This window comes from Tamandua tetradactyla, chromosome 3 (assembly GCF_023851605.1).
Source record: "Tamandua tetradactyla isolate mTamTet1 chromosome 3, mTamTet1.pri, whole genome shotgun sequence".
Taxonomy (NCBI): Eukaryota; Metazoa; Chordata; class Mammalia; order Pilosa; family Myrmecophagidae; genus Tamandua; species Tamandua tetradactyla.
In genome coordinates, this window is record NC_135329.1 from 113,741,463 (window position 1) to 113,765,968 (window position 24,506).

A 24,506-nucleotide genomic window follows, 5' to 3' on the forward strand; every position below is an offset into this window, starting at 1 on the left:
ACACACTGTAATCCTTGACTGCCTCGGAATTAGAATGTCTTTGATGTCCCCACAAGAGTTTTTTGCCTGAAGGCTTTACCAATGCTCGGCGGCTCAGTGTTTATTCCTCGTAATCTTCCTCTCATCTCCAGGCTAGCAGTGACAGATGGTTATGGGCACACAATAGTATTAAGAGTTTGATATTTTTTTTATGCTGTGCTCTCTGTACAACAAATAGCTATCAGACGCGGGCCAGAGAGCTGACATGGCTCGCTTAGGTAATGGCAAACAAACAGCTCGGGTTGATGCTTTCTGTCATTTTCCCTCCTAACCCTGCTTGTTTTCATTGTATACTCTCAAAGGTAAACTATATTAACCTTATAGACTGTTATTAAAAAGATATATCTATATGAGCATAAAGTGCTTTCTTTTCCCTTTTTCTTACTCTTTTGATTATGAAAGTAATACTGCTGACATATTGAACAAATATCGAATGTCAACATAAATTTTTAGTGTGTGATAATATCCCCCTTTCATATAGCTGGGTGTCAGGCGGGAACCCGCGGATGATGCATAGCAGTAAATAACCCAAACAAAATTAGTTCTCTTGTCAGCTTCTACCTTGTATGTCCCCAGGCATCAGTAAAATTGACTGCACGCTAGATTTTCAAAATTAGCCCTAATGTTAGCTATGTGTCTGGCAACCTCCAAGTTTCCAATGTTCTACTATATTACCCGTAAGGATGAATGTGTTACTTTTATATTTTGGCATTTACTCTTGCTGATGTGGCTTCCCCCTCTTCTCCAAATTAAAAATAATTTAGCTTTAACAATAAGAATGCACACAAACATAATGCTGCATCTCTTTAAGCAACTAACTTTAGGCAATTAAATTAAATTAAAGCCAAAATATACAAAGGAAGAGAGGCGATTATTCTATTCAGTATTGTTAATTTTATTAACATAGCTCTGTCTTATTTTGTGCAAAGTATTGAATACATGGTTCTCACTTCCCTCCGTATTAAGATACTGTCTTGAAATAAGCGTCCACAAATTTTATTTAATTTAGCATTTTTATGATAATCTAGAACCAAACTTTTTAGAACAAATTTCCTTACAATAATTCTTATTTTAGAAACAACAAAAGGTTAGCAGAATTAAAAAAAAAAAAAGGCTTTTCAGAAGGGAGTAAATGATAACGACGTCTATGTTCCCTTGAAACAGGTTAATCTCACCCAAAGCCACAATATCTTAAAATAACATAAAAGAATGCCGGATATTGTCACACTGAAAATGAAACATGATTTAAAAGAATTAAAAATAAATGTTACTCTCTTAAAAAAGCTATGCTGCAAGTGTGAAGTTGAATAAACAAATCCAAAAACACATCCCACAACAACTTTCAATCTATAAATTTTATGTTCATACATTTAGAGTCAAAGATGAAAACCCCTTTGGGTACAAGATGCTGCAGATCATCTGGGAGAGTCTCTCGATTTTAACGTGCTGAGCGCCAAATCCTTGGCAAAGGCACTTTGCCCTGTCGGGGTGTGGTGTGCTTATTACTTCACCTGCAAACAGTTGCTCTCAGAAAATCGACCTAATGATCAACCCAGCATCTTTGCAATAAACAGATCATAATCTGAGGGGGAGGTGAACGCTAATCAGGCCACATGCAGCTTAAACTAACTGGGAGGAATAAAAACTAGATTAAAATGTTCATGCCTAATTCCAGAAGATTATCAGGACATTTTACCTCTTTAAATCCTAATTTATAGGCGGCAGGGTTAAGTTTACTAGTTCATATTTGGTGTGATTACATTTTCCTCTGTTTAGAAAGATCCTGCTAGAAAGTATTTTGTTCAACACAATACAGAAGTATTTTGAGGAAGAAGGGAAGCATTGTCCTGTAAAGAGTACATTTTATATATATATCACACATATAGATAAATATGGAGAGATATTATGACAAATAACATGAAGACATGCTGTTGGAAATGACCATATTAGCCAATAGTGGAAATCACTCATTTTGATAGTAATACCTCTTCTCACTGTGTATATATGAAATCATTTTGTGATACCATTATATATATTTATAATGGAATCCTACTCATTTTTCTTACCACTTTGAAACTTCTTGAGTAAGACTAATTTCCTGTAAGTGCCTAGCTACTGCTCATGAGCAAATCAGTGCAAACTAGTTACTTGCACTTCACATTTAAACTCAGCACATGGCAATATCTTTATTAATATAAAGATATTGGGTAGCATCACCTTAGTACCACATTAGTAGTACTGCCCCATTAAAATGATCTTTTCCTAAAACTATAGGGGCAGCACATTAAATTAATAAATAAATCATCAGAATGTACTCTCTATTACCCATAGTACACCTCTTACTACATTGGCATGTCTTGAACTTACCACCTGTGAGGCCAGACAATGTGCAATGGTCTCTGCTGATCATCACCTCCATCCAAACTGTCATAGAGATTAAGAGTCAGATTGCATTTATTTTCCTCATGATGAGAACTTGAATTATCTGATGAGTTGGACTTGTTCAAGTCTGACATTTGCATTAATGAGCTACCCAGGCTTCCTTCTTGAGCAGTATCAACGCCAGAGTGTGCATTACGGGGTCCAGACTCCAAATTAAAATTCTTGCATAAACTCTCAGCACCTCTCTGCTCCTGATATAAAGGAAGGGCCCTGGATGGAGTAGCACTCTCATTTTCTTTAAGGCCGAGCATCTTCTTAAAATGGGTTGTTTTGTGCTTGGGCATGAATCTGTTACAAAAGGGAATGCAATAATACACTTTCAGTGAAAATACTTTAAAAATGCCTTTATGTTTCTGAAAGAATATGATGATTATGCATAATGTAGAAAAAATAAACTGAAGATAGTATAACAAAAAGTTCCAGGAAAAAAATTACAAAAAGTAGAAGGAATCAAGGGAAAGCTCAAAAGTATGAAATTAGACTGAATTATCCGTGAATAGTTTCCAAAGCATCTTGTGGCTACAAACCTTTATTGGCCTTTCAAACATTTACCAAGTTAAAATCTCATCATCCAAAGGAACACATACCATTAAAAAATATGGCTAGAGACATCATTTATCACTTACCATGCTTCTGGATTTCCATTTTGCATTTTTCATTTACCACATGGGCCAATGTTTATTTTCAGGCCACACTGCCCATTAACCTTCTTTGATTGACACTGGTTATTTCTGCTCACATGACTGTGTTGTATTTTGGGCACCTAATGTACATCTTATTAAGCTGATCTTGCTAATGATTCTTGAAGTATTTTTTTTCTTTTAACATATCATTTCTCTCTTGCCTTTCCATAATGCTTTATCATACAGAGATCAATATCTGCCACTTACCTACAGAAGCACAGAAAAAAAAATCCTAATATAGCCTAAAACCTATGAGATATGCATTTCAAACAGAGGATCTGTCCTTATGGAGCCCGCCATCTAACAGACAGAGTAGGAGATGAACAAATGAACACTCACCCTCATTTGAACATACCAAATACAGAATGGATATTTCACCTTTTAAAACTGGGGAGAACAAGAGATTAATTCTGACTTGGGATCAATAAAGACTTAAGGAGGGTTTTAGCTGAAGGATTTTGAAAGGTAGAGAGGGGGGAAGTTCTGGACTGAGGGAATCATGCATGATAAAACAAACAAATGGTGTAAAGGAAGAAGAATACACAGCCTAAAGAAGATGAGATGCAAGTCCTGAGATCTGAGGTCTTAAGAGTGAGATGGGGCAGTTCAGAGAGGATATCTGCGCATTCCTTGAGGCATATTAAGAGACTGGGTCCCTTCTCCAGGATGGTTGAGTAAAAGAAGAAATGGTGAATGCACACGCATTGAGGAGGTAGGTAGAAAAGAACAACCATGGAAAGAGAGCATAAGGAAAATTTAGAAGTGTAGAAAGAATCCAAGAAAGTAGTATTACACTACTGAAGTGGATCAAGAGTCCTAAAAGAATGTGTAGAGGGGTGTACAACACTGCAGAGGTGTTGCAACCCCAGAAACAAGAAGATACTTTTGACCTTGACCTGTGGTAGGTCACTGGTGACTCCTAAGGACAGGTCCTGTGGAGCAATGTGGGCAGAAACCAGGCCACAGGTGGTCAGAGTATGTGAGTGAAAGAGAGACAGTGGCAGATTAAGGGAACTGGAGAGGAGAAGAGAAGGGGGGCAAGGTGAGGGTGAATTTCCTTAATGGGGCACTAGTACACAAGGATATTCATTTAGGAGGAGGGGACATGTTGGGTAGGGGAAGAGGCTTCTGAAGAAACATAAAGGTCTTAGAAGATAGAAGTAGAACAATATAATGGATGGTAATGGTAGGATTCTTGATGGGGACGGGGGTGTTATGCCTTGTAAAGAAAATAAATCTAGATTTTCTGCAAAGCTAAGGATAGAGGAGAAAAATGAAGCTGAAAAACAATTTTAGGTGGCAGGTGTGGAACCTGAGTTGTTACATCAAAGTATTGGGCCAAGTGATCTATTTCAAGTGAGGTGAGTAGAGATAGAAAAGGGTTTAAAAAGTGAGCAGAGGGATCAGGACAGTGATGGTGGAGAAAGGGAGAGACCCTTAGTGAGGTCAGAAAGCAAGGACTGAGGAGCAACACTAAGGACCAGCGCAGATTCGAATACAAGCTGGATACAAAAGTCTCTGGCTGCAGAATGCTGTGTATATTCCAAAAATTGGAAAGCTTGTTTTGGGGGGTGTTTAAATGTCTATTCGGATTTCAAACACCTTGAGAAAAATCAACTGAATATATAAGGAAACACCCTCCTCCCCAGTAATACACAGGTGACTGATAAATAAAAGCACAAACAATGGTGCTGACCTCCAAAGTGTACCCTAATAAAATCAGTCTTTGATTTAAAATGGAAAGAAATCTGGGCGTGTTCAGATTGTATAGACCTCACAGACCCAAAATTATTAAAAGAACTAACCATCTTTCTCAAACAAATTTAAAATACTGAAGGGATTCTTAGGAACTAAAATTCAGCAAAAAATCAAGTTCCCATTGTCATCATAGAAGGTTTAAAAAAAAAAAACTATGACACTATCTTCAACTTTTCCTAAACAAATGGGAAAAAATGGTAAGAGAAGGAACATCTGTCCATATCTGGAAAACAACAATAAAACACGTGAAGTAACCTATTTGCTCTTGTCAGATAAATAATGCCAAGCAAGCTTACAAAAGAATTTTTTTTAACAATTACAAACTTGGTGTACAAAGAATTCACACACACACACAAAAAATCAATGGGTATTGCAATAATATATCTTCATTTTAGAAAAGCATATCATGACCCATCTTATTCATAAAATCCATTTATATTGGCCAACATGTAAGCAATACTGGCAAATTAAAAGAGACGGGAGATTGGCTAAAGAGTTGTAAACGATGGGAATTGGTAACTGACAAGGAATTTAGCTGTGGGCAAGGTGCTAGGCCTGCTTTCACTCAACACATTTCCTAAATGTTCTCAAGGACAGACAGACTCCCAGGCTAACCCAGGCTGTGTATGACTGATGGACGGTGGTGAACAAGGACATGGAAACACGAAAATATAAATATGGACAATAACCAAAAAAATCAGCTTACAAATCTCATGAAATCGAAGAAAATCAAAACAAACTCGAATGCAAGTAAGTCACAAGAAAACACTACTTAGACAGTCCTGAGTTTGATATGATGAGCACATACTTTCTGACCCAGCAAATTGATGCCAGCTCTAAAGGTCCAGGTGTTCAGGGAAGGAAGAGAGTCTGCTGTAATAGAATATTTTGCAAATGCTCATTTCATCTAGGGCATCTGAGAACTGTATATGTTTGAAAATTAGAGAGTTCTTGAAGAGCTATAATAATGATTAAGGCAATGCAGGAGTTGATTTATGAAGACAGATTAAAAGAGCTAAATATGAATAGCCTGGTTAAGTGACAACTAGAGGGGTATATGATAGGAGTTTCCAAGGAAAGAGAATATATTATTTAGACCGGAATAAGGGGGTATAACTAGGAGTGATGAGATGAAATTAAGAATGGGGAAATGTAAGCTGAATTTCAAGAAAAACTTCCTTATGGTATAATTTATTAGCTTACGGAACAAATTCCCTAGAGAAATGCTGTTACTAAGGAAACTTAATAATAGAATTGTATAAAATGCCAATAAATAATATAGATAACAATCCAGAACTTGAAAGAAGGTTGTTACATGCCATGCTGTCCTTGTTTACAATATAGTTAAATATATATATATTTATTTGTCTTTTATTAAAATGATAGTCCTGAAAAACAGTATTCAGGCAAATTAGTTAAATCTAGAAGGAGATACCTCCTTTGGTTGGGGGAAGTTAGAAACACTTCAGTATTCATACACTGCAGCATTAATGAAGACAGAAGCTGAGATAATTTTCTACTACTTCATTTCAATACAGTTGGTCTTGAAACAGGATGGACAAATGTATTAGTATTTCTAAAACAATAATAAAATAAAATAAACAATCCTCATCCACCATACCACACAGAGTCTATGCTGCTTCTCTATTCCATAAAACTCATATTTTCATAGACATGTTTAATATAAACAATTTATTGCCATAATAGAAATTTAAAAAAAAACTTTATTCCTGCTTTACTAAATGTAACTCTATGGTCAATTACTTCACATCAATACCAAGATTAAATAGGCATAATACCCACAAGCAGTTTGCTTAATAATAGTCACCACACTAATTAACCTATCTAGAATATTCTTAATCAGGTACTATTTTTAATGTACAGTTAAGAGAAGCCCTGCAATAAACTGTTGTATGATAAAAAAGGAAATAATACTCTATTGATGGGGTGAAAACTGAGTTTTCAATAGAACTGGACTGAATGTTTGCCCCATCCTTGCATTAACTCAATGAAGTAATTATGCAAGTAGGCATACATCCCAATATTTCCTTCCTTTTCCCCAGCTCCAACTCTGGTGAAGGAGCTAATGGGAGTGAAAAGGTTGTGATGTAAGAAGTGAGAGAGACACAGAAGAGAGAAAAAAACAAGCATACATGCTTTTTTGAGTATGTGTCAGGTTTACCATTTAATAATTCCCCTTATATTTTTAAGGAAATGCTACTGCCCATCTCACTTACACAGCATCTCTCCCTGCCTCTTGATCTTTCAGGAGTTTATTTCAACCTGTTTCTACTTAAAGAAAAAAAATACCCTGATTGCTGCAATGGTTCACAATCTGTCATTAGCCACAGGACTGCCCCTTGCCTCCGTTTTTTTCCAACTAACAGTTCATGTGTGTGAAACAGAAAGAGCAGAGCTGCCCACCTGCAGCCTCTCCTCCCAAGCTCCACTCTTTCCTCCGTATCTTTGTTCCCCAATATGGTGTCAGAAACACTGTGACAAAACTCCAGGACTCTAATGGGCAAAATCTGAGACCACATTTGGAACAAATGCTTTTTAGGTCTAAATGTCCATTCTCCCTCGATCCCCCCGCCCCCACCCAATGTCCAAACAAACAAGGGTAGATGGACCAGTAGGAATGACCAAATATCTTATGTGGATCAGTCAGGAAACAGATGGATTTGAGAGGAGTTTTGAATGATGCTAAGAGTAATGGTAAGCAAAGGAAATCTTCTAGGCATTTCAGATCATTTCTGCTAAGGCTGAGGGGCTACAATAAATAGCTGACTGACAGAGAAGCCACGAGGATGGCAATAGAGTAAAGCCAGTCAAATCAACCTAGGGCATTCATGTTGATTCACGCTTTGTTGAAGAGAATGGTACGGCTGAAATACATAACTCGGTGGAATATACTGCTGACAACTGCCGTTTGGAGAGATGTCAATATATTGAGTGCTTTACATTTCTCATAAATAAATGCACATGAGTGAGATTCCACCACATAGAGATTAACCATTGTCTTGCTTCTGAAACAGATTTGCAAGATACCAGATGAAAAAAAAAATGGAGTGAACTAGTGGATGATTAAAGAGAGAAAGAGAAAGCGAGCAACTGATCTTTTTAATAAATATATCATAATTGATCTTATTATATTATTAATTCCTGTAATAAGGAAACTGGCCTGCATGTAGGGCAGGTAGGAAGGATAGGAGCTGGTGAAGCTTAGCCCACCTCAGTATAGCTCAGATTGAGTGGGGGACAGGAGGTAGGAGCCATACAAACACCAAGTACGTTTCAAGAGGTGTGTTGTGTCAAACAATTCTGGGGGACATTTGTAGGTATTACAGCAGAGAATGTTCTGTGGGAAAACAAGCTTGGAAAATTCTGGGTTAAACAAAGTTAAATGTTTCTTTACCAAAGAACTTCCCAAAGCACATGCTTACATGTGCTTTAAATATGTTCACTCACTCACACTTACTGAGCACCTATTATATAATGGGGATTTTGTGTATATTGTTTCCCAAAGTTAACACTTAACAGAACAAGAAAACTTTTTCTTCCTCAAGAGGCACCATAAGAATTGACATTCTACAAAGAATACTCTGGTAAACACAACATGAGACGCCAGTCAGTGCATAACCAGAGTCTAAAAAACACGGGGGAGCAAGATCGCGAGTGGCATCTTTTCTATAAAAATGATGGAAGAAAGAATGGGAATATGTATTTACATGAGAAAATGATGAAACCCAAACCAGGAGTCCTATACCCAACTGACATAATGAGCTGACAAAAGGAAGTTGGAAAGAAATCAGGAGATGCTGTGAAAAAAGTGACCGAAAAAGAGATGATTCAAGGTTAATATAGATGAATACAGAAAAAAAGTCAGTTATTTTATCAAAGCGATTTCTGTGGATTCCCATATAGAAATGGAATTGAAGAGAACTGAGGAGAAAAGAAAGAGGAATCACAGACAACTTTTCCAAAACCAACTGGGAATACACATTTAGGCAGTTCAGTGATCTAAGTCCTTGGGTGATTTACAACAAAAACTATTTACTGTTAGCAAACAATGTGTTGCACATTAATTACAAAATTAACATTTTTAGAATTTAGCCACACAGGCAAATATCAAAGATAATTAAAAAATCATGCTAGCCCATGTGTGTACAATACATCACTTATATGGTGAGCAGATTTACATACAACCTATAAAGTGTATAAGTAAAAATCCTGATAGAGTAAGCCCATGCATATGTGCATATACACATACCCCAGACCTCTTGCCACATTATCTTTTCTAAATAAAGTAACCACAAACAAGGAAATCCATCATAACTAAAACTGGATGTTTGGAGACTACAATATTATCCAGAGAGATAGACTCATGTTTGGTTGCAGGATGACTGCATGCTCTTCTTTACTAGTGATAGCTAAGGGTCAATTTCCCTAAAATAGATGGCACATATCTATGAAGGCTATTTCAATAAAAGACTCCTGGCAAAACAGTATTTGAAAAGACTTGAATCACAGATGATTGTGTGGTGAGCCCATCACAATTCACATGCCCACAGCATAAATGCTTTGTGGGAACAGTCACCCAACGCTACAACAGCTGGTTAGACCATGTCTAGATGTTCAACGTTTGGTGCCTGAAACACATTTTGTCTCCCATGGTGCAAACTTTCAAAGCCAACATGAAATAGTGACAGTAGTCTGTGAGAAGGTATTGGGCAAGAGTATCTTGCCTGATCTAGGGAGAATCTGTTTTGTGACAAGATGGGAATACAGGATCCATAGAAATTAGCTGCAGTTAAAATTAACAAGCAAACCCTACAGATCAGCCTGCGAAATCCACGCCTAAATGGAAAGAAATTCTGTAGTTATCCGATTGGCCTCATTAGCCATGTCTGTTCCCAGAGAGGAGACACTTGGTAAGGAAAGTGTCTTCGTCTATTGAAGACTGCCCCAAAGAGAAGCTTCAACTCCTTCTCCCCTGTTTTAAGAGGTTCATCATTTCCTGATATCTGTCCTTTAAATAGCTGGGATATATAGGCTGTCAGTAAAAAATGGTCTTGATGCACGTATCTATTTCTTCTTACTTTTATTTCTCACTGTCATTTCTAGGAGTCATTTCTGAAAATTCAACACTTACCATATACCTCATTTACACCATTTGCTTATATGGCCCCTTTTGGCAGCACAATTATATTAGTTAAGTTAAGTCTCAAGTCCCATTCTTTCTTAACCTGAAAGTGTTTTGGATTGTGTACATTACTAATTTAACTGCCTACAAGTATGAACAGTTTGTCTTATTCAATTTTATAAAATCCCTTTAGGATATATGCCTTCCTTCCATAAAATTTAAGGTTCTTATGAATGTACGAGAATAAGAAAAGCTACTTGCATGATGCCAGAACAAATGTTTATCAAACCTAGAGCCATCCTTGCTAACATATGTACACTCACGTCTCACAAACTCCCTCCCTTAAAGAAGAAATCTCTAAGAATAACAAAACTTTCTAGTTTACACAAGGTTTACTGCAGTAATTCAACACAGGCAAAGCTGTAGGCTAAACTGCAGACAGGGAATCTTTATTTTCCTACCTCCATTTTAAGTACTCTCTGCCCACTGGTGGGCAATTTTTAAAGGTCCATCCAGTCCTTCTGATTGCCTGAGTCCCCTACCCTCCATCCCCCACAAAGGGTCTCCTTGTAGCCTATCCTGGAACTAAGTCCCACTTAAAATCCAGACCTGACTCTTGCTCTACTCTCCCTTATTGGTCATGCTGGAAACATCTTAAATACCAACAAAGCATTAATCACCTGCTCGCAATAAGTGACACCTTTCCAAAGGGGTGAGACCTTAATTCAAGGGAACGAATCACAAATGGGACAACTTCAGGTGCCACAGTAAGCCTATGAAAAAGATACAGGAGAACCAGTTGGCGAGATCTTTGTGAAGCACCCCAAGCCACCTCATTCAAGCAATGGGCATGTTGAAGGGTGGAGAACTGGCTGTGTCAGTAGATGGAACTGGATTTCATTTTCTGCACTGCATTGGAACTTCCTGTATTTGTCAGTTTGATTGATCAGATCACTTAATTTCTCTGAACCTCAGCTTCTTAATCTGTAAAATGAGATCATAATATCTGTTTTTGCAATTTCTTGAGAAAAGTAAAAGCGAGAACACATGTGTCAGGCTTGTAGTAGGGACTAAGTCAACCTAAGTAAACTTGCCATTTCCTTGCTCCTCCTTCATGCTTAAGAACATCTGGGGTGAGGCTGCATTCCCTATTCACTCAGTAAATGAATCATGGTTTTGAATCAGTAAACAAATATTCATTCAACATGTATTTAAGCTCCTTCCATATGCAAGAAACTTCATCTGTTATGAAGCTTATAGCAATATTTCGCGCATCCTTATTTTGGTCTCTTAATTCCAAAAACGTGATGGTTAATTTCAGGTATCAACTTAGCTAGGTTATGGTGTCCAGTTGTTTGGTCAAGCAAGCACTGGTCTGATTGCTTCTCTGGAGAATTTTGACTAATACATCTCCCAGTTATAAACGGCATAGACCACCTTTAAACTGAGTTTACTGATTCTATCATCAAAATAACCTAAGTTCTTTTCAAACTTAATAATAATCCACACATCCTGTGTTCTATTTATAATTCTGATAGAATAAAAACTTCAAAAGCTTCTTTCCATTCACCTTACGTAATTTAATGATGGTATATAAAAAAGAAAAAGTTCCCAAATGTGGCTTTGAAGCAATCCTCTTTAAGAAAGAGGAATGGTTGTTTCACATGTACATACACCTGGTAAGTTACAAGACCCACTTTGTGAGGCTCTATCATGTTAGAAAGTAAATATTCTCAATACTCCTGAAAACCCCATGTCTCCCAAAGCATTAATAAAGCATTTAAGGAAACACTAAAAATGATATCTAATCATGTGTTCTATTCCATGATTTTTAAAAGTCATTATTTAGAAATTTAAAGCTGGATGGGAAAATGTGGTGGAACTGAGAAAGGATCACTTTTTCCTTTCCAAACAATATCACAATTCTCCTAGGACAGTGTTTCCAACTGGAGAGTCTCCTTTGGAGCATGACATGATTTCACTGGGTTCTGTAGTGGAAAAGAGAGGAAAGGTACAATACCATGATGTATGAAATGTCCTGAAAAGAAGATAAGAAAAATAAAGAAGTAGGAGGTACTCTATATCTGTGTTGAGAGGCACTAGTGAAAGAGAATATTGTAAAAGAGAAGGCTAACAGACAATGCTAAGAGAATTTAGAGGATAAAAAGGGGAAAATATTTGTAAATTTTATCATGAAATTTTTTCAACTAAAAAATAAAACAAAATAGAGAGTCATGTTTCAAGAAAGGAATATTTCTTTAAAAAAATTACTTAACCTCTTTTAACCTGAGTTTCTTCATCTGTTCAATAAGAATGAGGCCAGTCCAAGACTTTTCACAGAATTGTTAGAAGCAAACAGAAAATCAAATCTAATGATTATCTTACAATTATTATTGAGACAAAATAGCCTACTGGGTCAAGCAGGGCTATAGGTTATTGTTTGGTCTCAAATTCAGGACTCTGATACTTACTAGATCTGGGGGGAAAGAGTTTTACCTCCAAGTACTGGTTACCTCATCCATAAAATGGGAATAATTATAATAATATTTCTTGCAGAATTATGTTTTCCATGTTACTCATATGTTGGCACATGGTTAGAGCTCAGTAAATACTGATGATCACTTTTTATTATTGATAATAATGATGAATATAATCATCATTATGCTGTCAATGCAATTAAAGTAGATATTCAATATTGTAAAAATTCTAGTTGCTGACCTTAATGGCCCTTTCATAGTCAAGCCTAATTTGTAAATCACAGACTAAGGCCTTCTTTAAGATGTATTTCTCTTATTACCTGTTATGAGTTACATTCTAACTAGCACCGTTAAAGGCAGACACTTTTAATATGTTATCTGATTTTTATTTTCATATAAGTTAAATATTTGTACTCACACTTAGGGGTGTATTAATTACAAAAGGTCCAATGTTACAAATCAAACATATTACTCTCTTTTTAATAAGCTTTTCCTATGGTACTATATATTCTACCCTTCATTTCTTTGTCTGTAGTTTTATTCCTTCACTTTTCTAACTGTGAGGTTCCATCCTTTCCCTTCTTAAAACTGCATAAACTAAGAAAGTAAAACCAGGAAATTTAAAACATCAGTTTCCAGGTCTCTGAAGCATGAACAGATGGGCATCAAAAATCCAGTCTTTTTTTTTTTCTTTTTCGTTTTCCTATCCACAACCTGAATAAATCAAAATTACCAGCAAATCCAACTTCCAACACAACCCATTATTTTTTTCTTTTTTGACTCCCACATTAAATGTTATGACACCAAGTATTGATTCACTTCAAGTTCTGATTATATTCTAAGTTTTAAACCGCAGAAACTGACTTTACTTAGAACTATTAGAAGATACAATTTTGTTAATTTTACATTTGAAATAAATGTACAAAGTGAGAATAAGAAGAATTCTCCTGACTTCAGGTTTTCTGTACTTTCCAATATTTTCAGGCTTGGAAAAGAGGGGGTAAAGATATAACAGATAGGTGAACTTGAAATGTCTGACAAGCTGGGCTATTACTAGAAACTAAGTAAGGCTTTGAAGGTAAAGAAAGGTCTTAAATACTCAGTGAAAGTGCTAAGTGGAAAAGGTCCACAGTAAAAAAAAAAAACCAAAAAAACCCAACATTCACCATTCTACAAAAATTAGAGTGCTTACCATGTGCCATGCTGCCCTCATGGAACACAGTGTGGGAGGTGCTCTGATGAGGAAAGAATTGGGAAGTTAGGAAAACTCAGGCCTCACTGGAGGGGGCTGGTAAGGGAATCCTCTGGCGAGAAGGGAACCTTACAGCTGAGACCTCAACAATAATGAGAAGTTAGCCAGAACTGGGAGTGAGCAGTGGATTGTTAAGGGTGTTAAGACTAGAGAGAAATGTTCTAGGGATCAAATGCAGTTAAACATGACAGGAATAATGAGGGGGTGGGGTTAGCTGTGAAGGTGGGGAAGAGAGGGCAGAAGATGAGTATGAGAAATCAGCAGGGGTGGGTCCTTTCTGCCCTGAATACTGTAAGTGAAGGGGTTTGTAGCCAATTGAGAATTTTAAAGTAAGACAGTGACATGGCCAGATGGGTCTCTGTAGTGTGATGAACAGATGGGAAAACATGCCAAAGTGAGCTCCAATGTTCATTTCCCCTGAATTTTGAATCTCCACTAAAATGATGATAGGGGAACTTTTTAAAAAGCCATAGACTCACAGGACAAAGAAGAATTGGGATATATGACAATAGAAAGAAATGTCAACCAAATTTCAGAAGACGGAAAGCAGATGGATGAGCGGTGTTTGAGCAGAGAGGAGAAGGAAGAATGTGTTCCTGAATGTCTGTGATGTTAACTATGCATACTTGGTGTTAGCTAAGCAGCAGCAGCAGCTTGTAAGTACCACAGAAACTCCAAAAGCCTCAGGAATTCGACACAACAGGTACCTCTGAAGGTGGAATTGTGTAGCAATTCTATATAAGGTTAACTTATCCTTTTGATAACTTCCCTAAGGTTATGGAACCAGGAAAAACCATTTCCACCTTCCTCTGCCCTCATCTGTCCCTTAACAAGAGAAAGGAGGCTTCTTAACTGGACAATTTGTGCAGCAGACACCTAAGCATGGCTAAAAGCAAGGATAAGAAAATTAACTATGCCCATTCATTGGTGATGCCTCTCTCGTGCTCCCCTCATTTGGCTCCCAGAGATCTGGAGATTCCCCTTTGAGAAGATCACAGGAAACTGACTGGAATGACCCAATAGAAAAGGCCGAGCAAAACTGACATGTGGAGGATGCCACAAGGAAATAACTGAATCCTAGTTTGCTCATCCTATAAGAAAGGACACCAGTCAAGCCCTGAGCCTGAACAAAACTTCTAGTTATCTCTCAGGGACTTACTCTCAAATATTGATGGACAGCCAGGAATCACCATACACTTCAGGAAAACTTTTAATACAAAAGACAGATGATAAAGCACATAAGCAGAAAAAGAGTACTTGGAAGAAATTGGAACCATGTGGAGAGCAGAAAAAAACCTTTTAAAAAATCTTATACTAAATATCCTCAATGATAAAATAAGATTTTGCATTCATAGAGGGAGGGGAAACAGAAGGCAACAAAAGAGGACATTCTAAGAATAAGTGTGCTTGGAGTTGAAAATAAAACTGAAAAAAAATCAAATGAAGGGTTGGAAGATCAAGTTGAGAGAGTCCCCCAAAAAGTAGAACAAAATTAAACAAAACAAACAAAAACAAAGAGGAAGAAAACAGCATAAGAGATAACAAAATTAGATCAATCTAAGCTTTCACATTGATGAATAGAAGCTGCAGAAAATGAATACTAAGAAAATCAAAGGAAAAAATAAGAAAGTTCTTAGTGTTGAAGAGAATGCGCACACATGGAATTTCAAAAGACCAGAGGTAAAAAGAGAAGGGCATAATACCATTTGGGAATAGGAGCAGGGGATCAGAAATAGACTGAAATTAGACTTTTCAACAGGAAGTTAAAAAACTAGGAAACTAGGGAACATAACCTTAAACTTCTGAGGGAAATGATTTTCAAAGAGAGTTTCATACCTAATCAAATATCAAAAGAGAAGTAGGATAAGGGAAGTTTCAGACATGCAAGGTCTAAAGAAATTCTAGCTCCCATGTATCCTTAGAGATACTAGAGCGTGTGCTCCCCTGAAATGAGAAAGCAAACCAAGAAAGAAGACACAGAACCTAGGAAATAGTTGACCTAAGAACCCAAAAGGCAACAAGAATGGAAGGAGGAGCAAGAGAATCAAGGCATCCAGGGTTGAAGTCTCCAAGAGGAGGAAAAAAAAGAAATGACAGTTTTCCTGATGAGACTGATTGTATTTTTTTTTGTTTTTGTTTTTCTTTTTTTTATTAATTAAAAAAAATTAACTAACACAACATTTAGAAATCATTCCATTCTACATATGCAATCAGTAATTCTTAATATCATCACATAGATGATCATCATTTCTTAGTACATATGCATCGATTTAGAAAAAGAAATAAAATGATAATATAGAGAAAAATAAAAATAAAAATACAAAAATATATAAGAAAAAAACTATAGCTCAGATGCAGCTTCATTCAGTGTTTTAACATAATTACATTACAATTAGGTATATTGTGTTGTCCATTTTTTTTTTTTTAGAAATCATACCATTCTACATATGCAATCAGTAATTCTTAACATCATCACATAGATGCATGATCATCGTTTCTTAGTACATTTGCATCGGTTTAGAAGAACTAGCAACACAACCGAAAAAGATATAGAATGTTAATATAGAGAAAAAAAAATAAAAGTAATAATAGTAAGAACAAAACAAACAAAACAAAACAAAACAAAAACCTATAGCTCGGATGCAGCTTCATTCAGTGTTTTAACATGATTACTTTACAATTAGGTATTATTGTGCTGTCCATTTTGAGTTTTTGTATCTAGTCCTATTGCACAGTCTGTATCCCATCAGCTCCAATTACCCATTATCTTACCCTGTTTCTAACTCCTGCTGAACTCTGTTACCAATGACATATTCCAAGTTTATTCTCGAGTGTCGATTCACATCATTGGGACCATACAGTATTTGCCTTTTAGTTTTTGGCTAGACTCACTCAGCATAATGTTCTCTAGGTCCATCCATGTTATTATATGCTTCATAAGTTTATCCTGCCTTAAAGCTGCATAATATTCCATCGTATGTATATACCACAGTTTGTTTAGCCACTCATCTGTTGATGGACATTTTGGCTGTTTCCATCTTTTTGCAATTGTAAATAACGCTGCTATAAACATTGGTGTGCAAATGTCCGTTTGAGTTTTTGCCCTTAATTCCTTTGAGTAGATTCCCAGCAATGGTATTGCTGGGTCGTATGGCAATTCTAATTCAGCTTTTTGAGGAACCGCCAAACTGCCTTCCACAGTGGTTGCACCATTTGACATTCCCACCAACAGTGGATAAGTGTGCCTCTTTCACCGCATCCTCTCCAGCACTTGTCATTTTCTGTTTTGTTGATAATGGCCATTCTGGTGGGTGTGAGATGATATCTCATTGTGGTTTTGATTTGCATTTCTCTAATGGCCAGGGACATTGAGCATCTCTTCATGTGCCTTTTGGTCATTTGTATTTCCTCCTCTGAGAGGTGTCTATTCAAGTCTTTTTCCCATTTTGTAATTGGGTTGGCTGTCTTTTTGTTGTTGAGTTGAACAATCTCATTATAAATTCTGGATACTAGACCTTTATCTGATATGTCGTTTCCAAATATTGATTCCCATTGTGTAGGCTGTCTTTCTACTTTCTTGATGAAGTTCTTTGATGCACAAAAGTGTTTAATTTTGAGGAGTTCCCATTTATTTATTTCCTTCTTCAGTGCTCTTGCTTTAGGTTTAAGGTCCATAAAACCGCCTCCAATTGTAAGTTTCATAAGATATCTCCCTACATTTTCCTCTAGCTGTTTTATGGTCTTAGACCTAATGTTTAGATCTTTGATCCATTTTGAGTTAACTTTTGTATAGGGTGTGAGATACGGGTCCTCTTTCATTCTTTTGCATATGGATATCCAGTTCTCTAGGCACCATTTATTGAAGAGACTGTTCTGTCCCAGGTGAGTTGGCTTGACTGCCTTATCAAAGATCAAATGTCCATAGATGAGAGGGTCTATATCTGAGCACTCTATTCGATTCCATTGGTCGATATATCTATCTTTATGCCAATACCATGCTGTTTTGATCACTGTGGCTTCATAATATGCCTTAAAGTCAGGCAGTGCAAGACCTCCAGCTTCGTTTTTTTTCCTCAAGATGTTTTTAGCAATTCGGGGCACCCTGCCCTTCCAGATAAATTTGCTTATTGGTTTTTCTATTTCTGAAAAATAAGTTGTTGGGATTTTGATTGGTATTGCATTGAATCTGTAAATCAATTTAGGTAGGATTGACATCTTAACTATATTTAGTCTTCCAATCCATGAACACGGTATGCCCTTCCATCTATTTAGGTCTTCTGTGATTTCTTTTAGCAGTTTTTGTAGTTTTCTTTATATAGGTTTTTTGTCTCTTTAGTTAAATTTATTCCTAGGTATTTTATTCTTTTAGTTGCAATTGTAAATGGGATTCGTTTCTTGATTTCCCCCTCCGCTTGTTCATTGCTAGTGTATAGAAATGCTACATGATTGTATTTTGTATTGATAAGATTATTAGTGATAGTGACAGAACTTGGTAATGAATTGAGACAGTGACACAGAAACCAAGCCCATGAAAAAAACTGAAGCAATAATCAGTTCAGGGAAAAATGAAGAGTTGTTCAGGGAAGAAAATCTAACAATAGAACACAATGAGACTAGCAGTGAATACTTTTTATATAATCATAATACTGTGAACACAGAATATTTAACCAAAAATTGAGATATAGCATATTGGAAGGACAGGGTGAAGGAAAGTGTGTGTGTGTGTGTATGCATACATGCATGCTCATATTGTAAAATAGTTAACTAAATCATCATTCTAGTGGTAGGAAGTCAAGAGATAATATCGCATATTTTAATAAATCAAGAAATATCAAGATAAGAAAACTAAAAATTTTGTCAGCAATATACTGGGTGTGGGGGCAGGTATTGTGGGTAGAGAGGGGTGGGGAAGGAAGCTTACTTTTTATTATAAACCTTTCTTTGTGCTGTCTGACTTTTTAAAACTAAATACATGCATTACCTTGAGAATTTTCAATTTTCAGAATTTCTGAAAAATTCTTGAAAAAACTCTTTGAATATGGTCTCTAAAATTTTTCTAAATATCTTTTCTTCTAAAACTTCTATTAGACATATGTTAGATTCTTATCTTTCAAAATTCTTAACATTTCTTTCCTATTTTTCATTTTTTCCTCCATGTTAGCTATATTCTTTTAGACCTAACTACTGTTTCACTAATTCTCTCTTTACATGTCTAATACTTAAAATATCCAGAGTTAATTTTAATATAAAAAAGGTCTATTTAGTCCTTTTAAAAATATGCATGCATTTTTTTTGCTATTGAAGAAGTTGTAGTTTATAGAAAAACCATGCATAAAATAGAGTTCCCATATACCACCCTATTATTAAACTTTGCATTAGTGTGGTATGTACAATTTTCATTAAATTTTTAAGAATACCTTGCTTATTTCTTAGGTTTTCAATTCAGTTTTTACGGTACAAATTGTTTTCAATTCTACTTTATCTTCTTTCTCCAGAAGTCCTTTGCATCTGAAGTGTTTGAGGGCTTAATCCTATAATAATGTGTAAGAACCAGTTTCTGACTGATTTAAACTGGATTAGATTTTGGATAGGAAGCAGAAAAGAAGAAGGTTTTATAGAGAAGAAGGAAAGATGGTGTGTTCAGTTTTAGGCACTGCTCAGGATGCCTGGGAAGAGCTATGGGTAGGTGAGCCAGGTGAAGCTTGAACCCAAGTTTTATCCTTCCTTAAAATAATCTCACCAGATTTCTAAAGTTCTAAGATATTTACTTAAACTTCTAGGCAATTAACAGATATCTAGAGAGCATTGTATTAGTCAGGGTTCTCAGGGAAACAGAATCGACATATATAAATAAATAGTATGAGATTTATTACAGGAATTGGCTTACGTGGCCAGGGAGATTGGCAAGTCTAAATTCTGCAGGGCAAGCTGCAATTTGGTAACTCCAATGAAGGTTTTGAAAAATTCCCCAAGAGAAGAAGGCTGGCTGAAGTAGAGATGGAAATTCTTATGACTGCTGAAATCATCAGTTCTCCCTTAAAGGCCTTAAACTAATTGGATGAGACTTCTCTCATTGCTGAAGGCAGTCTGCTTTGTTGATTGTAGATGTAATCAGTCATAATGCAATCAACTGACTAATGATTTAAATCCTTAAAGTAACAATCAGACAAATGCTTGCTTGACCAAACAACTGGACACCATAACTTAGCCAAGTTCACGCATGAACTTAACCAGCACAAGCACTCACTGAAACTTAAGGAAAAAGAATTAGAAGACAAATCAGACATTTCAACATTTTATGGCTGAATATTAGGCTTTAAAATAAAACAATGTGCTCATTGTTTAAAGATTACAACAATACCTCATCAAATTTTAGGACACACTGAACATAATTTTGAAGTTCAACATCATTTGCAGAGGAATTTTTACTTTGCACCTTGAAAATCCTTTCTTTGAATGGCAGATATGTGAATATAGGGAAATACTTTAAAAAGAGACATTTATCTGTACACAGTTTGTATTAACATTATAGGTGGTAGACACAGAGACGTACAAACATCTCTTTAAATACTAAATTGGATATAAATGAAATTGTATACTTTTAACCATGCAGTAAACCTCCTAGAAAAAGTAATTATTTAATTGAGTTATCATATAAAACAAAAGAATGTGCCTGTAATATTAAAAATGCAATTATTCCATAATTAATCTGTTTTTGAGAGTTTGTATGTTGTTGGCTAGGCTTTCTTAAAGTACTGCATATATTACCTGAACTGTCAATACATGTTCTAATTTCTACACACTTACTTCGATAACGTATGACAGGGTATAACTCAGTCCTAGGGCTGTCAAAAGCTCGATTATTCTAGAACTAGATGTGAGCAACTTGAAAGTACAGATAGCAAATGGCCCTGCAGTAAATTGCTAAAGGCCATTTAATGACAATCCATGTGTAGTGTATACCGACAGAAAATTACTGGCAACAACCTAATGAGATACCAAAAGTCTTGTTACAATATTATCTTTGTTAAGCCAGAAATAACACTTCAATTTTACAGAACTTGAGTTAAAACACACCTTATTCTTTCCTTCCTTACTGTGAAGAAATTAGCAAAATCAACTCTATTGCCTAGCTGGTGTATGGCACACAGTAAATACTCAATGTGCACTTTAATGAATGAATGAACAGCTTTGGTATGAGGAAGTGGAAAGGGTTATACATAAACTATTCTATGATTTTCTGGGTTCTGGTTGTTTCTGTGCAACAGTGCATGGTTTGGGAGTTTGAGTATGTTTTATTTAAGAGGTTTGCATGTATGAAGTTGAAAGAGGTAAGGTTGGTTGAAGGGTAATTCTTTCTTGATGAAAGAATATATAAAGTATAAACAACTCAGCTATTGCTCAAGCAAACTCATCTCTTCCTTCCTGATCTACAATGCAAATAGCATACAAAATAAGGTTTCATTAAAGAGTGACTGTCACATCCACAGGAAAGAGAATGAAGACATGCTATGCAGTACTATTAGATACACTGAGTTTGTTGTCTCCAAGATCAACAAAATACTGCTTCAGAGGACTACATGCTGTGACTTAGAAATAGTTTTGTAATACAGAACACTCCTATGATATATTTTTTCATTTTATTGTAATGGGGTTATATTATGGAGAAAATGAATATCAATTTATTGATGGCTTGAGCACACTAATCAGAAATCATCTGTGATAACTGAAGATCCTTTTGGAAAAAAAAGGAAAAGTGAGAATCTTGCATCATGGGATATTTTCAAAACACAAAATAACTCCATGTCACAGGGTATGGAGTGGGACTTGTCCTGGTGGTTCCTTAGTTGAGGCCCTAATGCTGAGTATTAAAATCTGTAACTGTTAAATGGAGGTGCTGGACAGACCCCTGCAGGACTTGCTGAAGATGACAACATTGTCCCCAAGCTTATTACTATCACCCTCTATCACACCCTAAGTAAGAAAAGGATAGAGACTGATTGGAGAGGAAGAAATCTACAGGAGGAAATGTGCTCCATGAAGCTCTCATAGAGATTTGGGATGCTTGCTGAAAGGGGAGGCTGACATCTCTTTCCCCAAGCAGGATGACTCTTAAGCTGCTGACACTCAAAAGCCTGTCTCCTCCTGCCCCTAGAACAAAGCATAGAAGAGTTCTTAGGACAGCATGCTTTTGCCCCCATTAAATATGGACATAGATCCAGGGGACTGCCCTGACTTTGAGACTCTGAAGGTAGGAGACCATCTGAAGTTGTTCACAAGGCGAAAGGGCTGCAATGGAAACAATCACCATATATATCATTTGATAGGGAAAAGATATCTATGTTTTCTTCCTGCAGTTATTGGAGGAGAGTTAGGCTTGTACTATGTTGAAAGGACTATGCTCCAGAGGCCTGACTACAGGGTTAGGGGCATTTGCCCAATATAGGAGCTGAGAGGAGTTGACTGTCTCTCTCAGAGAGTGTTTCATCCACAACAGGGAGTAACTCTTTGTGAAGTGGCCACAGGAGTAGCCCAAAAGAGCATATCTATGGACTATAAAATGGGGCAGCCACTATGGGAACAGTTTAGTGGTTCCTCAGAAAGTTGAAGGAAGAATTACCATATGACTTTGTAACCCCACTACAAGATATACACTCAAAAGAATGGAAAGCAGGGATTCAAACAGTTATTTGCATAGCAATTGTTCATAGCAGTATTATTTACAATAGCCAAATGTTGGAAACAACCCAGTTGTCCATCAACAGATGAATGGATAAACAAAATGTCGTATATATCCATAATGGAATATTATTCTGCCATAAAAAGTAATGAAGTGCTGCTACATATGACAAAATGGATGGACTGAAGCCATCACATTGAATGAAATAAGCCAGACATAAAAGGACAAAAATTATTTGATCTAACTTACATGAAATACCTGGAAAAAACAAGTTCATAGAGACAGAAAGTAGATTACAGGTTACCAGGGCTGGGTAGAATGGGATGGGGAGTTACTGCTTAATGGGTGCAGAGTTTCTGTTTGAGATGATGAAAAAGTTTGTGCAACAGATGGTAGTGATAGCACAATATTGCGAACGTGATTAATATCACCAGATAGTAAAGTTAAAAGTGGTGAAAATGGGAAGTTTTAAGTTTTAAATGTGTTACTACAGTTAAAAGTTAAGAGAAAAAAAAGGCATCTCTATATATCACATAAAAGAGCTGGCATTTGGCTGTTACCTGACAGAACACATTTGGCACCTAAGACCCTCAAATAGCACAAAATTGGTGTGCTAGGGTAGTTCAGTGATAGAATTCTCACCTGCCATGCAAGAGACCTGGGTTTGATTTCTGGCCCACGTACTTCTCAAAGACAAAAAACAAACAAGAAAGCAAACAAAAAACCAAGCAAACAAAAAATTCAACAAATGTGCTGCAATATCAGGATGCTCACATGGAAAAAGAATGAAATGTGACCCTGGCCATGCAGCATGCAAAAAAAAAAAAGCACAAAATTAAACAACAAGCCTTCTGCCCTTTTCCTCTCATCCCTTCTTCCAGTTCAGAGCCTACTGCAGGAGCTTGGGAGTGGGTATAAATGGTTTATTAAAGAGTTTGGACTCAACAGAGTATCATCAGGGAACAGCTTTAGTTCTCCTCTACTATTGGTTTCAAACACACCTTTTTCTTCCTGTTGTTGACCCCTGGGCAGAAACCATGGCTTTCTGACTTGTGCTTATTTTCTCCTGGTACTGTTAGCATTTCTTTTTCCCTCCCTCTCATATTACAATAGGAATGGCCTATCTAGGCATGGCACTGAAGGTAGAGACAACAAAAGTAAGGAATTGATTCATCGATGTAAAAATAAAATATTTTTTTTTTTTTGGCATGCTCAGGCTCTGGAAATTGAACTCAGGTCTCCAGTATGGCAGGCAAGAATTCTGATATTGAGCCACTTTACACCACCCAAAATACTTTAATATATCAAAAACTTCATAAATATAAGGGAAAGGAAACCAGTAGAAATGGAAGGAATATCTGCAACAAATGCAACAGATAAGGATTTAACAAGGTAACTCAAACCCAAGAGCTAGCTGTTAGGCAATCCCAGGTTCAATTAGCTCTTAGGATGGGATCCAGTAGCTGTGTGACTTTAGGTGATTCACTTAGCATCTCTGGATTTCGGTCTACTGGTCTATGAAGTTGGATTAATAGTATTACCTACATCAGTGGGTTGTGAGATTAAATAAGCTATTCATGTAAAGCAATTAAACACAGTGCCCAGCAAAGAGTATGTACCCCCTAAAATGTCAGCTTTTTATTCTCCTCATCATCAAATCTCCACGTGGCAAGTTATGAGTACTATTAATCTGAACGCTTTCTTCTTTTTTGGTTTCCCACAATGACCATGCATTACTTTGGGAGGGAAAATAAACTATTTAAATATAAGAAGTAAGAATAAAGACATCTTTGAGGCTCTGCCAACTTTATAAAGTAGAGAAAGGTAGCTGTGTGTTTCTTACTTGAGCCAGAGTTGATCATCTTGCTTAGTTTGTTACACATACTGTCCCTCAGAATTACTGAATAAGCAAAATGGTTATCTTCCAACATAGAAAAGATCATCTGGTCATTCACTGATAGAAATAAATATCTGAACATGAATCATGTTTCACTGATCAGTATATATACAAACAAGACATAGAAGGAACATA

At 36.4% G+C, this 24,506-nt stretch overlaps 1 protein-coding gene across 5 annotated transcripts in view; it reads right to left on the reverse strand.

Moving 5' to 3' along the window:
* The window catches only part of QTMAN (queuosine-tRNA mannosyltransferase), a 277,907-nt gene that overhangs the window by 62,381 nt on the left and 191,020 nt on the right, over positions 1–24,506 (reverse strand). For 3 of the 5 annotated variants that reach the window (XM_077153699.1, XM_077153698.1, XM_077153697.1), the window contains exon 5: positions 2,407–2,769. The exons of the other annotated variants lie outside the window; for them this stretch is intronic. In XM_077153699.1, coding sequence (XP_077009814.1) covers positions 2,407–2,769 — 363 coding nt within the window. The remainder of the gene's footprint in view (positions 1–2,406; positions 2,770–24,506) is intronic. 5 annotated transcript variants of the gene reach the window in all.